The 22373-nt window shown below is 44.0% G+C and overlaps 1 protein-coding gene across 5 annotated transcripts in view; it reads right to left on the bottom strand.

Annotated features, from left to right (window-relative positions):
* Window positions 1-22373, bottom strand: part of LYPD6B (LY6/PLAUR domain containing 6B) — a 175040-nt gene that overhangs the window by 5623 nt on the left and 147044 nt on the right. For all 5 annotated transcript variants that reach the window (XM_074363622.1, XM_074363623.1, XM_074363625.1 and 2 more), the window contains 2 exons: window positions 16569-16627; window positions 2167-2318 (listed from right to left, as the gene is read on the bottom strand). In XM_074363622.1, the coding sequence (XP_074219723.1) occupies window positions 2167-2281 (115 nt within the window). In that variant the 5' untranslated portion in view covers window positions 2282-2318; window positions 16569-16627. The remainder of the gene's footprint in view (window positions 1-2166; window positions 2319-16568; window positions 16628-22373) is intronic.

Here is a 22373-nt window from a genome sequence, read left to right as displayed (position 1 = left end):
AGACAGAGATCAAGGTGAATCCCAAACCACCCCACTAGTTACCTGACCACAAGTTGAGTTATAATTAGAAAGCAGTGGATAGTACACATAAAGGGGAGGATATGTATCGATGTAGAAAACAAGAGTGAAACATCAAAACCTGAAGTTCAGGGGACACAAAATTAATTATAGCAAATACATTTCAGTTTTGCCTATGCAGAAAAGTGAAATAGGTAGGTAAATAAATAATGAAACAATGAAGTCCATTTTCACCTATTCAGTACAGTTTAAAAAAATACTAAACTCAGTGCCGGCGGGTGAATAGTTAATACATAAATTGGCACAGACTTTTGATTTAGTAATTCCAAGAATCAATTCTAAGTTCATTAGCCAATTGAAGAGGACGATGCATTTGAAAATAATTTCAATGAAGCATTAAGATTTAGCTTGCTTGTGATGGTGTGTGTGTGTATGTGTATGGGGGTCCAATGTAAAGGGGAAATAGTTAAATAAGCTACAGCCAGCAATATGATTACACAAATTAAATATAAGACATAAAAATACTTTCAAAGTCATGGGGAAAATATTCAAAATATAGTGAAAAGGAATAAAAGCTGCTGCAAAGTTAAATTTGTGTGATCTCAGTATGTCACATATTTAAAAACACACACAGAGGAAAATCAATGGAAAGAAATACAGTTGACCCTCAAACATTGTGGGGGTTGGGGCGCCGGCCCTCTCCGCAGTTGACAATCTTTGTGGAATTAGTAGTGAGCCCTCCATGTGACCCCCCCCGTGGATCATGGAGTCCTGCAGTAACTGCCACTGAAAAAGATCCAGGTGTAAACAGACCCAGGCCGCTTAAACTCGTGTTCAAGGGTCAACTGCACTCCAAAAATGTAAAGAAGAGCTCACTCTGAATCTTGGGATTATGAACAGATTTTATTTTCTTCTGTATATTTCCTGTGTCTTTGGAATTTTCTATAATGACCAAATATTACTTTTTGCTTTTTTAAATAATTTTTTCTCATCATAAAATTGCATTAGGTTTAGAAAGTTCAAAATTTGTCGATAATTCAGATTTTACGGAAACTCTGTGTACTGACAGCTTAAGGCATGGCATAGACAATCTACCAAGTTGGAAATGTGTAATAAATGGTAGTTCAAGGTGTGTGGGGTATACGTGTGCACGCACGTGTGTAGTATATGTGTGTGTAAACACACTAATAACTGAATGTCCTAAATAACAAAACACAAAGCACAGGGCAGTAATCATACAGACCTCATTCAGGAGAAGTATAAAGGCAGTGGTTCCCAAACCCAGCTATGCGTCAATAGCACCGGGAGGGCTATCTTAAAGAGAGGACGACGGAAAAGAGAAAATAGACACTCTGCCTCTCACCCTCCTGACTGCTGCATCTCGGAGGAAGGGACCCAGGAATATGTCGTTTTAAAGGCTTTTACTGTGATTCCAATACTCGTCCAGGTATGGGGACCACCAGCATTCACATTTCTACCACAGAATTTTTTATCTCTAACAAAGTCTCTATAAAGTCTATCAGAGAAGTTTTACTTGTCTGAAGAGACAGTAGGAGAGAATATATATATATATATAATATAATATATATATGTCTATATATACACACACATATGTGTATGAAATATTAATATTTATTATTCTATAGATAATTACACTATTTTCTTACTTTTTAAATTATTACTGGGGAAGTTGAGTTTCACAGCTTTTTCCAGTGGTGACTGTGCAGAATATTAATGAAAATCCAAGTAGTATTCCCCTTCAAATTTTACACATGCTAATCTGCTTTCAACATTGTTAATGACCACTTGAAAGAATAGCTAATTTATGCAGGAACGTCCCTTAGCCACATCCTTCTCTAAGGAAGAGATTGACCAAGAACACTGAATTTCCCCTGCTAGAGCCATTCTTAGGCACTGTGTTCAGAAGATCGTTTTAAACAAGAACTCCTCGGAGACATCAGCAGGAAGCCAAACCATTTTAAAGAAACAGAAAATTTCTGACACCATGTGTTAACCTTACCCATGGGACGCGTGGCGACTTTCTGGTTTATTCTGGGTATAAACCAAATGTTCCAGAAAAGGCAAAGTTACTATAGGTGGAAACAGGGACTTTGAACAGTCATCCCAAAGACGACAACCACTACTTACGGTCGAGAGGGGGCCGCACGTTATAGAAGTTGATGTTCTTGGCAAACGCCCAGTTTTCTGAGAAGATAAAGGTCTGGACCACAGCTAGAGCGAGGGCAGGGCAGAGCAGCAGCATTCTGACCCCGGCGTGGGAAAGTCCAAAACTCACAGACCTGCGGAGAAGACACTGGTTGAGTTTATCTGCATTTTACACAGCACTCATAGAGTATATTTTACTTCTGTTTGGAAAGCTTGATTATTCAAATCTATTCAACCATCTCCTTGTTCTGTAGGGCCAGCACCCTTCCCAATCAGGTAAGCCATCACTGCCTTCTACTGGTCAGGCCTCTGCACGCTGGTGGCCCTACGGGTTCCAGAGATCGAGCAGCAGCCCTGGCCCGGCGGCCCCCCTTCCCCTCGCGGCCCCAGGCGGGCCAGTGTACTTTGCGCTGAATCACCCAGTCTTTTAATAACTAGGGTCTGGAGGCACGCTCAGCTGGAGTCACTGAGCCTCCTACCTGAAACGCCACTCCGAGTCAGTACTTGGGCTGGATGAAGTCTGCAGCTTTTTAAGCAAAACTGGGTAGAAACACTCAAAGCTGGAGCAGTAGGAAGGACAGTGCGTAAGAGGACAACGAATTTGAGAAACAAAGACCCTGCTGGACCCCGGAGCACACAGACACTGAGAAGAGACACAGGAGTCACTGTGAAATGCCATCCCCACCCGCTTCTGTCCCCTCGGGAGCGAGGAGGCGCTGCAGGAGGTTCTGGAAGAAGCAGTTACAGCCGTCTGCATAACGCTGGTCCTGGCCCACAGAAGCTGCCCAACACTGTCATCGACTTAAAGCTGGCAGGGCTGGGACCCGTGAAGTGACAGGCATGCACACAGCACTGAGTGAGATGTTCCATCTTAGGCCGCACAGGTTCTGATTCCAGGAGCAGACTCACAGTCAGGAAATCTTCAGGAGAGATGCTCAGAGCTTGTGGCATCACCCCCGACAGGTTCTCTTTAACAAGGAGGTGTGGGCAGCAGGAAAAGGATGTGACTTGGAGTCCAAAGACCTCAGTCCAGGTGCTGGCTCTGCTATTTGTGAGCAGCCTGACCTGGGGCAAGCTCTTTAAAACTATTAACCTCAATTTCTTCATCTGTAAAGTGGCTTAATAACACCCGCCCTGCCCACACATTTGGCATCAAATAGAGGCTTGGGCAGGATTGCATGTGTAAGAGCACTTGTGATACAAGTTCTATGAAGATGTTGGAATCTTATGGTTCAACAATATTGGCTGAACCCATGTTCTGCTTGCTGACTCAACTGGTCTCAGTGGGTTTAGGGAGTTTTTCAAAGAAGAAAAGTTTGATCTCCACATCTCTGGGCATATTTCTTCACACAGGATATTCTGTTTGAAGCCAAGATAAGAATGTGTGCGTTCTAGGGCTCTTACTCCCTCCTCTCGTGCTGTGAGCACCGGCTTCACAGGTGTGGTTAGTACCACCTACCTATAAAGAACTGGCTATTGGACAGAATGTGGCCACAACGTCATACCATCCCTATAGATGGCTTCTGCCACTGAGAACTGAGGTCCTGCAGAAGTACCCAGGGTGAGAAACACCTGGTAAGTTTCACAAAACAGTGCTACACTTCCTACACTGCATTTTAGTTCAGTGCAGAATTGGCCCCAGTAATATAAAAAATACATATTTAGAAACCAAAATTGACCTTTCACAGTTACCAGGTTTCTAAATCCCATTCTTATGCTCTTTCTGAAGAAATGAACATTTAATGAACTGTGTTCTTCCTTACAGACAAGTGGTTATATCGACACAAATTCTGCTTCTCCTGTTCCTTTCTCTGAGTTGGACTGTTCTGTATTCATCATGAATCTGTAGCTGAGTAATGGATACTCTTTCTCTACATCAGTGGAGACTGTCTGAGTTGGGGAGACCACTCCCTCATCCACAAACCTCAACATGACCGTGTTCCAACAGAAACCCACAAGTGTCCCTGTAACAAGGAGAGGATGCTTAAGATCATAGATTCCATGTTACCTACATTCAAGTCCCTTTTGCATCCCAAAGCGACTACGGAACTTGAGACAATTAGCTCAAGCCTTCCACGCCTCAGCTACCCCCTCTGTAGATGAGGTGTAACAACAGTCCTTCCCTCCCGGTGCAGAGGGGAGGACTGAACGACACCATGCACACAGGGCTCTCAGCCGGGGCTGGGCACGTGGGTAAAGCCGTGTTTATTAAGCACTTTCTGTTCGGTGGTAAAGCGCATTGGCTCAAGTACCTGCCTTCACGCCTGTTATCTGTGCAGCATCGTGCAAGTTCCTTAACCTCCCTGTACCACAATTTCTGCATCTATAAAACGGGAGTAATAATAGTAACACCTTGTAGGGCTGTAGGAGTTAAATTAGTTAATACACATAAAGCACTTGAACTATCTAACTAGCTACGTGCTCAGCACTTGGCTAATTCTTACCAATAAGCATTATTATTATCAACAAATCCCCCACCCACTTTGGAATCACAAGTCAGAACCCTTCATTTTCCTCATGGAATCTCAGTGAGACAAAAGCCCATTCACTCATTCAACATGCCATTATTGACACTTAGTACATTACACATTTTTATCACTAGATCCCCAACAAGGTCTTTGCTCTCAGGCAGCTGGCATTTGAGAGAGAAAACAGGCAGTAAATCTGGAAAAAACCCATCGTTTCAGATCGTCATAAATTCTACGGAGGAAACAAGAGAAGGTGACACATTGATGACGCAGAGGAGCTGCTTTACATACATGGCGGGCCTGGACATCTCTCTGCGTAGGTGACATCTGAACAAGTGATTAAAACATGAGAAGAAAGGGTCCAAGCAAAGAATCAAGGGAAAAGAAACCAAGGTCCTCAGATGGGAACTCAGGAAGCAGCCAGGTGACTGGAGCACACAGAGAGGGGAACAAAGAGTCGGGGGAGGAGGGCAGGCCACACAGGCACTTACAGGTCACGGCCAGGATCGCAGAGCTAGCAAAGGCAAGAAATAGCTTAATTTCAGATTATCTAGGTTTTAAAAATACCAAGAAGCCTTCGTCTCTGGAGGGTAGTCGCTGGCCCCGAACTCTGAGGCTGATTTCTGGCTCCTGGAATTAGGGAATGCAAGTAACAGTGAAGAGAGAGGAATACAGCATTCCCCATACACCACACAGGCTCCTCTGGAGAGAAGACTTGAAGACAACTGAGGGAACGACACACCTGAGAATTAGACTTGGGTTTTGGTTTCTCCTTTCTTGGAAAGAGCACTGCAGGGAATGTAGCCTCACGACTATTATACAACCGAGGACAGGGGGCTCAGGGCCACCCGTGCAAAGACCCAGCACACTGCCTGGAACACAGCACCCCCCAGGCTGTGCCCACAGAGCTGCTGCCAGCCTACAGGAGGCGCCAACTAGTGAAAAACCACAGGAATATGCTTCCATACAGGCTCGATGTATTTCCATTTCCATTTTTAACTGAAATAGCAGTCTTAATCTATTAAAATTCTCCAAAACTGCAAAGGCCCTCTCCAAAACTGCAAAGGCTCTCACCTGCCAAATGAGGAGAAGTGCTAAATAACAACGTCTCATATTTTCCAGAGCAGGCTTCAGACCCTATTACTACTTACTGCTTTTCCCCTCAAGCACCTGCATTTATCTCTCTCTATTTTTCAGTGTATAGGTTTGTGTTAACATGACTGTTCTATTTTTCACAACCAAAAGACATGAGGGTAATGAAAAAGCAAATTACTAAATTATAGTATCTGAAGGTTGTTTTACATTTGGAATCATTTCACGGAGACTCTGGACTAAAAATCATCTGCTGAGACTTTGCTGAGTCGGCTCTTGTTGCAATCTTTCTTGTAGAACAAGGTTACAGCAGAGCTTGTGTTCTGCTCCAGAAGGAAAAAAAAAAATCTTCACTGCAAGTTAGACTAAACCGTCCTGGTACTTTCTCTAGGACCATCACATAGAGCAGAATTCTTCATATCGGGGAGGGGGGATTGTGAGCATCTCAAGGTTACTTGCAAAATTCTGTGTCCATGCACATATCTGCCGCCTGGGTTACTCTCTCAAAGGAATCTGAGACCTACCTCATGGTTAAGAACAGCTGCTTGCTGATTCAGAATTCAGCCATTGTGATTCGGCTTCTTGTAACTTAGATGTTTTCTTATCTTGACACTAAGAAAGCTCCACATATACCTTAGGTATCTGAGCCACACTTCTCAAACTCAAGGGTAGCTCCAAACATCCCTCCCCAGACCGAGCTCATTACCATCACCCACCTTTCCCAGAGAGCAGGCCTGGTCAGCAGCCCCTCAGCTGCAGTAGTCTTCCCTTTATTTTGGGAGTCCTCTCTCTTTGGAAAGTATACTAACTCTTGTTCCAGAACGCAGTGTGCGTCTGTGCCAGGAGAAGGAAGGGCTTCCTGGAAGGCACGTGTGTAGGGATACAGCAGGGACAGGCACCTCCCAGGTATTCCAGGGACAGCAGGCAGGCAGATTCCTAAATGCAGGAAACCCCATGGAGACTTTGGCCCATGACTGCCCGGAGTAAAGGACCTACAAGGTATGGTCAGAAGGATGACTATTCCCCAGGTCTGAGCCACAGTCATCATCTCGCTATACACATCCTTAAGGAATGTGAGGGCCTCAGGAAGTGGCACGTCCTTGACATCATAAGCTCTTTTGAGGTAGAAAAGGACCTACATTACTTTTTGTATTTCCTAGGCCTGCACTCAGTACATGGTAGATAATCAATAAATACATTTTGGTCTAGAACCAACACCATCAGCTATGACCTATAAGGACCACCTGTCATAACAAAGGTTGTGGGCAGTAAGGAGCTGGCAGAGCGTCCAATGATGACAAAGAAGTGATGGGCTCAAAAGGAGATCTGAAAAAGAGGAGACCAAACCAAGGCGGTGACGACCAGCACTTCTGGCACCATCGCTAAAAGCGAGTCAGTGCGCACAAGGCCGACCTCAACCGCCAATAAAACAAATGAATAAAATAGATAATTTAAGGGGTGCAGCTCTACCAAGTCCAACACGCCTCTCAACACTCGCATTCACACCTCCTGCAAGTGTTACTTATCCCGCAATGAGACGCTTTAATGACAAGCATTAATAGGCCTGGCCTCTCTTGTAAAAAGGAGAGAAGGCAAAGAGGGAATTCAAAATGAGTGCTGGAGTTTTACTCAGAAATCGTGGAAGAGATGAAGACACTCCTCTCAAAAGGAGAAATCTGCCGGAAAACTTGACCACCCACCCCCAGAGGGGCACTGCTTGCTCCTGGCTGTTAGGGGAAGTTGGCCCCTGGGGATATTCTGGTTCCCATCAAATTCAGAAAGAGCGTTCATAGATCTAGACTGAGACTCTGCCCCAGCATTTCCTTGAGGGGAACTGAGGCTTCAGTTGCTAACCTCACCTGGGCACTGAGAGTTCAGCTCCTAAGGCTCGGTTTTTACCTTCTCTGACAGGTTCTGTTTCTGGTACGTGAAGTGTTCTTTTTCTCCCCTAAGCTTAAATATTAATTTCATTTTAAAGATATTTAATTTAGCACTTCTGTGTGCCTGAAGCAAAATATAATAGAGAATTTGAGCTTATGCTCAATCCCTCCTCTTTATCTAAAAATACAAAATCTCCATGGAGTATCACGGAGTTTACTCTTGCATAACAACGTTCCAGGGGGAAATGGAGCATCATGGTTCAACCTCTCACGACAGCTTGTCCAAAACTTGAAAGTAGCATGATTGTAAGTCACGCATTCATACTAGGTACTGTGTTGAGCACTCAGTACACAACGGTAAGAGAGACAGTCCCTGGGCTATCATACGTTATTGGAGCCACAAAGTCAACATGAGCCGCCAGTGAGCTGTGACTGTCAAGAGTTAATACAGTCACCTTTGAGGGGGAAAACAATAGGCTTTAGATTCAGAAAGACCTAGAATAAAATTCTCGTTCTACACTTAGTAATCCAGTGACCACAGAGTTAAGAAGCATTGTCCCCATTTGCTGATAAGAAAAGTGAGGCTTAGAGCCAAGTAGGTACATTTTCTAAGTTGTGTGGATTGAGTACAATTACATAGGTAACTGCACCTTTTACTTAGATGCACTCAAGAAATGTTAGGAGTCTTCTCCCCCTACCCTCCTCCAGCTGCGTCAGACAACACTAGCAGAATAGAGATCAGATCAAGGGATACACTGCCCAACTCCATTCCACAGCCCACAGCAGCGGGACCAAATCTAGGAAACTGTGTTGAGTTCTATGCACTCATTTCTTAACAAGATTCAGAAGTTCTCTCTATTGCAACCAAGTGGAAGGTTGGAATGAATGACTGTCAAGGTTCCTTCCATTTCTAATATTCCATGATTGTGGGGGAAGGGTATTAATGGAGACTTCCAGTTATGCCATAGTCATAAATGTAATAATACAGTATTACCATGGTATTTCAGGTTCCTGCTGTATCCTTTTAAAGAATACAAAGTGTAAAGAAAATCCGACCAAGCACAGGATCAAAAACTCACAGAACGGAGCATCTCATTTCTAAACATAAAGCCGTACATTCTGCAGTGCTAAAGGCAGGAGTTTTTCCTACTACACGCAGTGTGATACAAGATAATGTCTACAACAGTGCTAATATTAAAAGAATTTCATTATGCAAATCAATTTTAAATCTAATCATGACTAATACAGGGCCCGTAAGTGTGTAATTTGGGTGAAGAAATTAATCAATTTTAAAGACATCTTTTTAAATGTGATTCAAGTTTTAAGAAAAAGCTAAAAGACACTTCCAAAGTAATAGCTTTTCAGCTGCATTTTTGTCAAACATAATTTTACATCTTTTTGAGAAAGCTTTCATGACACTGGAGGAGTAAGAAGGTAATAACTTCGCAGGAAAGAGATTAAAAAGCTTAGATGTTTAGGAGCTGGAAACTGGACTCCTTTAAAAAAAAAGAATCAAGACTGGTTTGCCATGTTTCACTGAACTACTTGGACAAACGGTAGGGACCTAATAAAAAGGACATTAATTGATTACATTTGAGAGTATCCTTCACCTTTTTACCCAACTTGCTTCTATAAATGATTTTTAGGAGGCTTAATCCAAGTCACATGCATTAAGATGCTCAAAATATGGAGTGAAATGGTACTGGCTGAGGATAAAGATGCTAACCCCTTCTGTGAGTGGGGTTCCTCTGCTGCGTGTTGCCCTTTGCTCTCTACTTCCTAGGAGACAAGGGAGACACACAAGGGACACGTGTTCTCATTATTTGATAAAAGAAAACTCTCCCTGATACTTGTCAAATTAATGGGCCTTATGCGTTTTTATATAGAGTACCAAACTATATCTATATCATATGGGTGATGCCTGAAATTTGTTTTGAAGAACTCCAGATGCATCCCTCACTTGGCCATTTCTTTAAAAAAGCCAAGGACATAATACTAAGAAGGACATAATACTAAGAGGTAATTTTATGAAGATATTTCCACTGTCAGGCAGGCAGATGACAGATATTTTTCCTGTGGGAGAGGGCTGTTTTTCAATTTGAGAGGAGGATATGGTAACTGGACGGAAGTCCTGCAGGTGAGCCGCAGACGCCCAGGTGTTTGGTGCATTGGTGGGCAATTCCCCAGGCAGACCTGCACGGATATAAACTCAGCGGCAACACAGGCTGGGCACAAAGGACGTCGTTTTTATGTTCCCTATCCTGGCTTGCTGTACTGAACTCAGCTCTTTTAATAAGCAATCAAAGATCTCATAATAGAAATTGAGGCTGAGCTGACCAATAGAGCTGGCTAAGGAAGCATTATTCTGCGTCTGTTGGAGGAGGAGTGTCATCCCAGGGACACAGTCCAACACGTGGCACATGGGACTCAACTGAGAAACTGTAGCTTTCAGGGCCACTAGGTACGCAGGTGATGGCTAGCACTTTTGACTTCGTTTAGTCTCAGCTGACATAGAACAATGATCATAAAAATAAAGTGTGTATACTGGTGTGTTTCTCACTTGAACCTCTCCGTATATATTCTAAAATGATGGAACGTCTGTACCAAAGCAGAGATCTTAGATGGTAAGTTCATTTGGATATGTGTATGTGCACAGATGCATATCTATCTGTGTGTACATCTGCATATGCATATCCACACATATATATTATTGAATGAATTAATTGCTTAAGTGCTAACTATGTGCCATGTGATAAGTGTCCCTAGAACTCTGTTTAAAAGATTGTATTACCCATCATGTCAGCTGCCTTCAGTGCCCGCACAGTCCACTGGGAGGGCTTTTGGATGCAGAACTGTTACTATGTGTTTGTCCTGTTGTCTTTCTCCCATCCGAGGGCTTTGTGTCGCTGACCATTGTTTATAGCACCAGCTCAAATGATTCTTGATTCTGTCTAAATTGTGGGCATTACTCTGAAACAGCAGGGCATTTAAAAACCAACAATAAACTGCATGCAATGGCAAAAGAATTAAGTGCTGAGTTTTTGCAGAGTCACAAAATCCAGAACAGATTATTCAAAGAATTCTCTGGAAGCTGAGCAGCTTATAAAAGCAATCCTAATAAAAAATGCCTGCATTCTGCATATATAACAAAGTTATAGCATGTCACTTGTTCTATAAATTGTCACTATTACCACTTGAAGCAGAAGGAAAAGTACATATATAAAGATATATAGGTGTATCATTTTATATTCCCAGTAGAAACTGAAAAATTATGTGCATTAAATAGTGTTTTAACTGCAACGTGAAAAATGACATTTAAGCAACGGCTCACAATCCTACGAGGGTAAAGTCAAGCGTAAATGCTGCTTAGGATAACGGGGGAAGAAGGGCCTTTGAAGGCACTCAGGCCTGGGTGCAAATTCTCACCCTGTCACTAGTTGGCGCTACGGTAGCTGGCTGATCCCTCTATTGCTCTGAGACTTTCTCTATCGGTAAAAAAGAGATATTAAGTATCTATTTTGCAGAGAGTTGTGGGGATTCAAGGAGAAAGAGTGTGGCCCTACCCATCGCTGCTTTAATTGTCAAATTATTGAAAATAAATTTAAAAGCTAAATATAGAGATGTGTGGTTCCTCAATGAATTACGTACCAGCCAACATCATTAAGATTATAGCACGTCTGGCTAGACTTAAGACTGAAATTCAAAATACGTATTTTCGGCTCTCAAATGCTATGATTATCTGAGCACATGTGAGACAAGAGTGTAAAGTTCCCCTAAGACCAGCATTAGGAAAACTGCTCTAGGGCGGATGTGGCACGATACCCAGGCCTCAGCAGAGCACTTCCATTTATCTGCTTTCTGGCAAATCTACAGTCTTTGTCTAAATAATGGGCAGTTCTTACAAAGTCTGCTTTAAAAAGCAGCAGGCCCTGCGCTGTCACACGTGTCGTTACCTTGTGATTCCCACTCTTCTGTAAGGGCCCAAGTTCTAATATTTCTCACTTGTGAAACCTTTCTGTGTCTGCTTCGGCCCACGGGCTCGCCTCCACTCTGACAAAAGCTTGGGGTTTGTTTGGGGACACAGGACTGCGCTTGCTTGCACCTGGTTGGCCACAGCAGCTCCAGGCCTTGCTTGGAAATGCGCTAAAAGTCTCCCAAAGCCTCAAACACTGGCAGGCATTACCATTTAAAAAAAGTTTTTTCATCTTTTCCACCAACAAAATTTCTGTTTCCATTTTGACTGTTCATTTAGGTTTTGGGTTAGCCAAGTGAAGACTCTGAGAACTCTGTTTTCAGCAGCTGAAGTTCTGCCCACCGATGGCCTAGCGTATTCATGTGTTGTTCAACACACACTAGGCTGGGCCTTAAACAGGCTACGACCACACGACCCTCCCAAGCTGCCCTAAAAGGGTGCAGGGGCGCGAGCCCCGCTGGGCTTCCACCTCTGGCTCCTCCAGCCCCACCCTCCAACCTCCCCCAGCCCGCTCTGTGCCCTGGGGAGCTGCGCTACGCAGACCAGGCACACAGTTCCCTTTTCCAACGGTTTCCAGTTTGGTTTGGCCAATGGCAGGAACTGGCAGGCAGGAGGGAGGGAAGAAAGCGAGATCACAGTGTTTCTGCCCCTGACTCACTCCCTGCCAGGCTGCCATCGTGTCCCTCAGCTCCCGCCAGGTGCCTGACTCTGCTGCTACCTCCTCCTGGGTTCTGGTACCCATTCTAGCCCTTTGTCCATCAGGCGTGTAGGATAGAAATGGCTTCTCTCTGTCACTGACTGGAGGCTGGGATGATGCCTTATTGGTTTCCCTAAACCCAGCCCACACTGTCGTCAGCAGCCCCTTACACATCCTCTCAAATAACACTGCTCTCAGTATGCCATCTGGTTCCTGCAGGACCCTGACTAAGCCTTGAATCCAGTCTCGAAACACCAGGAAAAGAGCCACACTAAACCAAAGCATCAGGACGGGCTGTACCGCAGGGATTACAGGAAATGCTGCAGTGAGTAACCAGTACCTCTTTACCAGGAGGGTGCAGGAGCAGTTGTTACTCTCGGGTCATAGAAAGCCAACAATCGAATTTGTGCTACAAACCAATCAAGGCAAGAATGAAGGCTTTAGAAAGAAAATAAAAATATTAAGATATATTTAACTGAAGAATACTTCATAATCCCATACAAATATCACAAGTCCATTGAAATTCAGCTTTTTCTGCTCCTACCATCATTAAAGAACATCATTAAAGCAAGATTCCTGAACCTCAATAAAAGAGCTGGGAAAAATGGACACATTGTTATGTAGGTAGCACTGAAGCTTTACGATGTTCAAGGCTGCACTCTCTTACTGCATCATAGAACCTAATACACATCTGCACAGAGATAGAAGTTTATTTAACTATAATAATTGCACTGAGGGGAGGAGACAAGATTGCAGAGTAGATAGACCCTGAGTTCACCCCCTCTCGTGAGCACACCAAAGTCACAACTGTCTGCAGAACCAAAGTTGATGAAAAAGACTGGAACCTACCAGAAAAGAGCTACAACTAAAGACATAAGGAAGGAACCGCAACAAGAGGGGCTGGAGGACCAGACTCACAATATAGTCAAATCCCATACCCACCCAGCCCCCGGTGGGAAACCCACAAACCGGAGAATAATTATATTGCAGAGGTTCTCCCTCAGGAGTGAGAGCTCTGAGCCACAGGTTGGACTCCCCACCCCAGGGGTCTGGCACCAGGAAGATGAGCCCCCACAGCATTTAGCTTTGAAGGCCAGCAGGACTTAATTTCAGGAGCCTCACAGGACTGGGGGCAATGAGACGTCACTCTTAAAGGGCCCACACAAGATCACACACACTGGGACCCAGGGCGAAAGCAGTAATTTGATAGGAACCTGGGCCAAACCTGCCAGTTGGTCTTAGAGAGTCTCCTGGAGATGGGGGCAGGGTGAGTGGTGGTGGGGGGTTGTGCTTCACCCTGGGGACACAGACACCGATGACAGTCATACTTGGGTTCTACCCCATGAACACTGCACTGGTGGCTGCCGTCTTGGCTCATTAGAACCAAGACCTGGCCCCACCCAACAGCCTTTAGGTGCCACTGCGGGGACGCCCCAGGCCAAACAACTAACTGGGAGTAGACAGGCTGCCTTAAGACTTCCTGAGCCACAGCTGCCTCTGGACACACCCTAAGACATGGCCCAGCCCACAAGAGGGCCAAGACCCAGCTCCGCCCACCAGTGGGCAGGCACCAGCCCTTCCCTCCAGGAAGCTTGTACCAACCTCTAGACCAGCCTCACCCTCCAAGGGGCAGACCCTAGATGCAAGCAAACTATGAGCTCGCAACCTGCAGACCCAGCCTGCCCACGGCAAGCCAGACCCTAGCCTGGGTCCAGCTGGGCCCTGGCCCTGTACACCAGCAGGCTAACGCAAGCTTCAGGACACCTCAGACACCATGCCCAACTGTGTCAGGAACTTCCCCCGCAACGATCTGAAATAAGCTCTGGAATGGAATCCCTGGGGTTTACAGCCAGACTCCAGGACCCAGCTCTGCCTGCCAGAAGTCTGGCACTAACCGCAGGATATGGCTTCACCCGCCAGGGGGTGGGCAGAAGCCCCAGAGTCTTCTGGACCCTGACTCTGCCCACCAGTGAGCCAGCACTAGCCCTGGGATCCCCCGGGGTTCTGCAGACAGCTGCCTCATGACCATGCCCTGCTAACCAGCCCCATCCCCACAAGGCAGGGCCTGACTACCAATCGGGCTAGGGGACAACCAAGCCTACCATACAGACTGCCCACATAGTCAGCCCATCACAACAGAAGGGTCCACGCAGCCCTCTTACGGGAACCCCTACAACATGCAGCCTGGGGAGTGCACTGCTGGGAAGCATAGGACTTCTCCTACAGAGGGCCACTCCTCCAAGGCTGAAAAACATAACTGACCTGCCATATATATAAAAATACAAATAGCAACTTAGGCAAAGTGAGGCGACAGAGAAACATGTTCCAGAAGAGGGAACAAGGTAAAACCCTAGAAAAACGACTAAGTAAAGCAGGGACAGGCAGTCTACCCAAGAAAGAGTTCAGAGTAAAGATTGTAAAGATGATCAAAGAACTTGGGAGAAGAACGGATGCACAGAGTGGAAATTTAGACGTTTTTAACAAAGAGTCAGAAAATATAAAGAACAACCAAACAGAGATGAAGAATATAATAACTGAAATGAAAAAAAATGCACTAGAAGGAATCAATAGTAGACTAAATAGTACGGAGGAACGGATCAGTGAGCTGGAAGACAGAGTAGTGGAAATCACTGCTGCTCAACAGAAAAAAGAAGAAAGAATGAAAAGAAGAGAGGACATTTTAAAAGAACTCTGGGACATCAAACGCACTAACATTCACACTGTAGGGGCCCCAGAATGAGTAAAGAGAGAGCAAGGGCCTGAGGACATATTTGAAGAGAAAACAGCTGAAAATCTCCTTAACCCAGGAAACACAACAGACATCCAAGTGCAGGCAGTGCGGAGAGACCCACACAGGATCAACCCAAAGAGGAACACACCAAGACACTTTGCAATCAAAATGGCAAAAGTTAAAGATAAAAGCAGCAAGGGAAAAGCAACCCAGAACATACAAGGGAACTCCCATAAGACTATCGGCTGAATTTTCAGCAGAAACTCTGCAGGACAAAAGGGGGTGGCACAATACAAAATGATGAAAAAGAAAACCCTACAGCCTACAACCAAGAATACTCTCCCCAGCCAGGTGCTCGTTCAGACCTGACGGAGCAATCGGAAGCTGTGCAAGCAAGCAAAAGCCAAACAGGATCAGCGCCACCGAGCCAGCTTTACAACAAGTGCTAAAGGAACTTCTCCAGACGACAAAGAAAAGGCCACAATAAGAAACGAGAAAATTACGAAATGAAAAAGCTCACCGGTCCAGGCAAGCATACAGTAAAGGCAGATCATCCCCACACAAAGCTCGTAGGGAGAGGGAAAGACAAAAGTAGTAACCTCATCTGTTTCCACAGAAAGCAGTTAAGGGGGACACAAACCAGTGAGATGTAAAATGAGTTACCAAAAATAGCAAGCATGAGGGGAGGAGAGTGCAAATGCAGGGTTTGAAATGCATTTGAAATCAAGAGATCAGCAACTGAAAGCCATCACGTATGTATGTATGTGTGTGTATGTGTCTATATCTATATATCTATATATGTATGCAGACTGCTATACAAAAACCTCATAGTAACCACAAACCAAAAATCTGTAACAGATCCACACACACACAAAAGAAAAAGGCATCCAAATGTAACATTAAAGATAATCATCAAATCATGAGAAGAAAAGAAGGAAAACAAAGACTGGCAAAAACAACCCCAAAACAATGAACAAAATGGCAACAACACACAGATCAGTAATTACCTATATGTGAAATTTAAAAATACAACAAACTAGTGACTGTAACAAAAAAGCAGCAGACTCACAGGCACAGAGAGCGAGCTAGTGCTTACTGGTGGGGGCGTGGGGACCAACACGGGCAGGGGAGTGGGAAATGCTAGCTGCTGCGTGTAAGACAGGCTCAAGGATATACTGTACAGCATGGGGAATATGGCCAGTATTTTGTCATAACTGCAAATGCAAAGTACCCTTTGAAAATTGTATAAACATTAAAAAAAAATACATTCACTGAAAACCAGAATCCCGTATTAATGCAATGGTGCCTTCCCCTATTCTCCTCCCTTAAAATCCTGTATTTCAAGAAACAACACAATATTTTCAAGTGACAATGGAATTCTCACTTAAATTAGAGATCTTCTTTCCTGAACTGCCCAGTAGTTATTCTCTGGTTACCTCTTACCTTCTACAGTCCCAAACCTTCCTAATTGGTATAATGGTCTTAGTAGCTTCATTTGCCCAGAGGAACCCTTTACTTCACCTCCAGATTCACTTGTCCTCACCTTTCTTAATCAATTTTCTTTTCTCCTCTTCCACTCCTGCTACCGTCACTCAAGGACACCTGAAAGGGGAAAAAAAAAAAAAAAGTTCAGCTCGAAATGTACATTGAGATCTCATCCATATTCTGTACCAATTTCCAGACCATAAAACTCCCACTGGCAGAGAAAGTGTTCTATGATAATGCCTGAAATAGCCCCTTTTACCTTGTGCTTAAAATAAAGCACACCTTGAATGTACTTTTTAAAACCATGGCATGCAACAGTAGACGTCAAAGAGGCCAAAAGAGAGGTGTCTCTCCTCTTCCCTTCTGGTTGATGAACATCAAAATTCTTTTCACTGGAAACCCCTGAGAGAAGGCTGACCTGGGGATTGGTCAGGCGGCATCTGGCGAGTGAGGGGACTGTGGGAGCACAGATGACCTTACTTATTATTCAGAGTTTGCCAGAACATGGAGCTGACTGGAGCTGACGCCCAGCTCACGGAACTGACAGTCCCCAGAATCACAGTTGTGGGCTGTCGTCCTCCACTGTGGCTAACAGCACCCCCCAGCAGCCAGCACAGCGCCTGCACCTCAGGGCTCTCACTCCTCATGAAGCCCCCTCCAGCCCCCACCACGGCCGCCTGTTACTGTCGGCACAGGATAGACCCCAGGTAACAAAGCGTTGAACATGCCTGAGTAAGGCTGGCTTCACCCACTCATTTAGTTGGCAAAGCCCATTCCCCTGACTGATGACGACTGGTTTCCATTTACCCTTGCTGTCTGGGTTTGGGCAGCAGACAGCTCGTGGCTGCGTGGCCTCAAGTGAGCACACTCGCTCCACCACATGACTCATCAGCAAGGAACTTTCCCATCTGAAACTCATTAATCTTCCCCACAGCCCTGTGAGGGAAGTGCCGTGTGCTCACCTGCAGGTTAAAAGGAGGAAACTGGGGGTGAGGAGGTTACAGGCGGTGCCAAAGGTTATTAAGGGTGGTGTCTGCTGGGAATGAAGTCATTCCGCAGTAATCCCGGGTCAGTCTGTCCACCCACTCCGCATCCAGCCTTCTCCCCCTGCTCTGACCACCTTAGCATTCTCTGGGCTTTTGTGAAGGTGCACAGAGTCTAGCAGACACGTGCATTTCAGAAGGGAAAAAAAAAGTATTATGATTTGCCCCAGTTAAGCACTTCAGATGTCTTTCCCACGATAACACGTATTAGAAGTCATCTCTCTCTCAGATCTTTTCTAGTAAAGATATCTTGTTAGGTGGAGTTCATACTGTCTCCTGGAAAGAAGGCTGAGGGCTCCATGCGTTTTCTGGGAAAGGCACGGTGAGGGCACTCTCGCACCTCCCGAGGCATGAGCCAGCGCTCAGGCGTCCTTGGAGGTCAGGGCTATCGCCTGTCCAGGCCTGTGAACTGCCTAGAGCAGAGTGATGGCACGGCCTCCCAGCACGTCTCCTGGGGCCTTCGCGGCTCTGCAGCTCATTTCACAGCTCCGATCAGTTTCCCAGGGCAGGCACACCCAGCAAATGCTTCAACCTTCTCTACCGTCGGCCCGTCTGACTTTGCCAAAGAGAACCAGGGTTGGCTATTTCCAAGGGAGGGGCAAGCTTCAACCACCAAAACCATGTCCTTTTCCCTTTGCTAATTCCTCTTCCTCTTCCCACCTCCAGAGGAGGATCTGCCCCAGCTTTCAGGCTTGCATGTTATTACTGTTTACTTTCCTGTAGTGTCATTACTACTACTTTCCTTAGGGACCACATTCACTCACACATTCAACCCTCATTCTTTGTCAATTTCTGAATCACCAGACCTACCCCTGATCTGAGGAGGCTGGACTGTCAACTATAATTTTCTGCCATTTTTATATAGCACGAGTTGGAGTAGATAGCTTCCTATCTCATTTGGGGAATGACTAGTCCTGACAGACATTCCAACATTCTCTAATGCTACAGCAATTAATACAGTATAGTAGCATATGAGTCAACAGACAAATGCAACAGAACAGAAAGTCTAGAAACAGCCTCAAACCACATGGCAATGTGTTACATGGTAAAGGTTAACATCTCAAACCAGTAAGATAAGGATACACTTTAAGAAGGTGAGTTAGACGAACCAGCTGACCAGGAAAAATAAAAGGTTTGGCTCATACCTTGTCCTGTACACACAAAACAACAAAGTGACAAAAGCTACAGAAAAGAAAACGGACACAGAACAGCACTGGATAATCTTAGTGAATTATTGGTGTAATAATGATACTGAGGTTATGTTCTAAAAAGTCCTTACATGTTATTAATACACATATTGATGTCCTTTAAATGAAAATATGATGTCTGAGGTTTGCTTTATTCTCAAAACAGATGATTGGCAAAGATAAGACTGGCAAACTATGCCTAATTGTTGAAGCTGGACAATGGATAGCTGGAGTTTATTATATTACTTTCTCTAATCTGTGTATCCTTAAATTTTCCTGTAGTAAAATGATATTTTAAAAATACCAGAAGAAAATATGAGTGACTTCCTTGGAGGCCACTTGAACTATGATTAAAAATTCAGAAAGCTTAAGATTAAAGTTTGATAAATTCAGTCACATTAAACAATAACTTCTGTATGACCAAAAAAACAACAATCATAAAGCAAAGTCAAAACACAAATAACATGGAGAAAATATTTAACTCATATCACAGATAAAACAATGGATAATCTCACTAATATGGAAAGAGCTACTAAAAACAACTAAAAAAATTACCAGCTACCCAAGAGAAAAATTAGCTAAGATTAATAGTCGTTTCATAGAAAAATGAATAAAATGGCTTTTAAACATCATGAGAAAAGTTGAGCATCCTTTCAAATAGGAGAAATGCAAATTAAAAGTGTACTTTATAAATTCCAGATTTTGACTAGTCTGATAGATAAAAATGTTTTCTAATACTCTCTTTCGAGGAGACTATGAGAAATTGGTCATTTTTATATACTGCTGGTGAGAACGTGACCCCAAGGAGCAATTTGGTAACGTTATTAAAATTCCAAAAGCATTTACCCTTGACCCCAAATTTCACTTCTGGGAATTTTTTCTACAGATAGCCTGTTTACATGCACAATGATATATTGCCATGATAGTCATTGCAGCACTGTTTGTAATAGCTAACAATTGGGAAAAACCCAAGTGTTCATCACAAGAGTATATGTGTGTATGTATGCATATACATATATACACATACATACGGTCGATGGGATGTGATGCAGCCAGTTTAAAAAATGAGGGTGCTCCCTACATGCTACCGTGAAAAAGGTTCTAAGATATATGTGTATATATGAATAGAGACAGACAGATATAAAGATATGAATATCATGTCACTTTTTGGTTAGGGAATGGAATAAATATACTCAGTAGCAATATACAGGAAACTGACAGAAGTGATGACCTGTAGGTGGAGGGACAGGGGTAAATAACACCCTATAAGGAGACTTATCAGAGTACACCTCATTTCCTTGTTTTGATTTTTGATCCATATGAATGCATAACTTATTCAAAAATTAAATTAAGCCCAAGAGTTTAATTGGCTCTACAGTTTATGGTTAAGTGCCTCCTAGACAGGGAAACTCAACAGTTGTCTCTAAGTGAAGTGGGGGCTTGGAAAAGCCAAAGAACAGATGTTACAAAACAGCATTTCTATTTGGCTTTGAAACATACTATTTGGTGGTAGGGATGGGGTGTACCAGACCATTTGCCATCCTAATTACATTCTGCAAATTCCCCTGGTAAAGCCCCTGAGATCTTGGTAAGAACATAGTTACAGCTGTCTGTAATAACAGCAGGTTAAGAACGCAGGTAAGGAAGACACAAACAGCCAGGAAGCACCACCTTCCTGCAGAACAGGAGCGTTCTATCCATCTGAGTTCACTGTGGTCGCTGACCATCAGCAATGCCTCTCGTAGACTACAGGTCAGTGGGTGCTAATGTTTTCATCCCTAAAGTCCATTTCTATCTTGCCCCTAACTCCAGACTCCAGAGTCCGAGGATTTACCTAAACCGGTTGTAGAATTAATTACCCATTTTTAGGATTAAAAACGTACAATTGCCATGGAAAGTGTCTGACCCACACAAAATAATTACATTGTTACACTAACATGATATATGTAATTTTGACAAATGCAAAGAAAGTTTTTACACACTCATTAGCCTACATTGTTTTGCTGCCCCTAAATGAGCAATTTCTGTTAGGTTCTTTGAAGCATGAGAAGTGGCTCATCTCCTGGGACCCCACTGGAGGTTCTGAGGTCCCAGATTTTAGGCTTTCAAGTCACTAAGAGGCAGTGACCCGGGAAGCCTCTCTCTTAGCGCCTGGCACGAAGGCTTCACAGGTAAGAGGGGGCTGAAACCCACTCCCACGGAACGGATGCAGTGCCTCTTTGTTCTCATAGAGTAAGGGGGGAAATTCCTGTTTAGCTGAGTCATGTTTGGCCATATGTGGGCTATTTCTCAGCATTTCAGTAGCCTTACCTGTAGAATCAAGTGTTAACAGTGCTACCATTGGGCAAGTTACTTAACCTCCCTGTTCCTCATCATAAAAGAAAAAATAATGACCTCAAGTGAATGAGTTAACACTTAGAATAATGTCTGAAGACAGCACAGACTCAATAAATACTAGCTACCCACATGTAACATCTTACAGAGAGTCGAAAACTCTCTTTGGAGCCAGACTTCCAGGGCTGCCTCCTGAGAAGTTACAGAGTATATCCCCTGTCACCATTTTCCTTAGACTAATTAGCTCTGGTACAAATGGAAATTATTTACTATCATAACTACGACTTCACTCGTGTTGAGTGATTTACATAATCCTGTAGCTAGGAGGTCCCAGAACTACATTCCTGTCTTTGGCAAATTTGTATGTCTTCCTCCAAAGGCAGTATTTGTTCATCACATCTTGTCTGAGAAATGACTTCAGGCAAGGGTTAGGCGGAGAATGCCAATGCCTTTCTCCACCCTCTGTGCAAAGGCTTGGAACTCCAGGAGCAGAGAAAGGCACTGCACACAGACAAGGGCAGAACCAACCAGCCCACGGCTTCACAGGAGACTTTAGAAGAGACCCCTGGAGGAGGCCAGTTTACAAATGGGAGACAGAGGTGTAGTTGGACTTGGGGATCTGGCACCTCCAAGCCTCTCTTTTCCATCACAAGGGGATATTAAATGGTCATGATGTGGAAGTGAATGAGAGAAAAGTGTTCATTATAATCAGTAGTTTAAATGTGTGCTTGTCTCTCGCCTACGGTGTCTCTTCTTAACACCACACAAGAGAGGACAGCAGCTGGAAATGCTGCACCCAGGAGACCACCTAGAATGTTACAAAATGCCTCCCCCAGATCATCTGACCTTAGGGAAGAAAAGGGAGATCAAACTGCATCCCTGATGGGAAATGAGAGGATGAACATTTTCCTGGCTAAAAGTTTGAAATATACACCTTTGCTACACTCAGAATTTTCACCTGTTATTTCTTTTCCTTATACTTTTCTCATTTAAAATGCACATTTTAATTAATTTAATAGAATAATTCATATTTATACTCTCAAAATGCACAAAACCCACTTTTTCATTATTCAACCAGAATTTATGCAGCACCTAGCACGTGCCAGGCATCATTTCATTCACTCCTGTAGCTTCAGTCCCTAAGACAACATTGCTGCTCCTGGAGATCCGGCTTTCCAATGCTTTGCGAATATTTCCTCCAAGGGCCCTCATGTAGAACAACTTCCTGTTTTAAGCTAATGTTACTGGAGGCTTATAGGTGTCGGGCACCAAGCACCATCAATTTATTTAATTCTCATG

The sequence above is a fragment of the Camelus bactrianus genome, chromosome 5 (assembly GCF_048773025.1).
Source record: "Camelus bactrianus isolate YW-2024 breed Bactrian camel chromosome 5, ASM4877302v1, whole genome shotgun sequence".
Taxonomy (NCBI): domain Eukaryota; kingdom Metazoa; phylum Chordata; class Mammalia; order Artiodactyla; family Camelidae; genus Camelus; species Camelus bactrianus.
The sequence above is the reverse complement of the archived record's forward strand: the minus strand, read 5'-3'. Positions and strand labels throughout refer to the sequence as shown.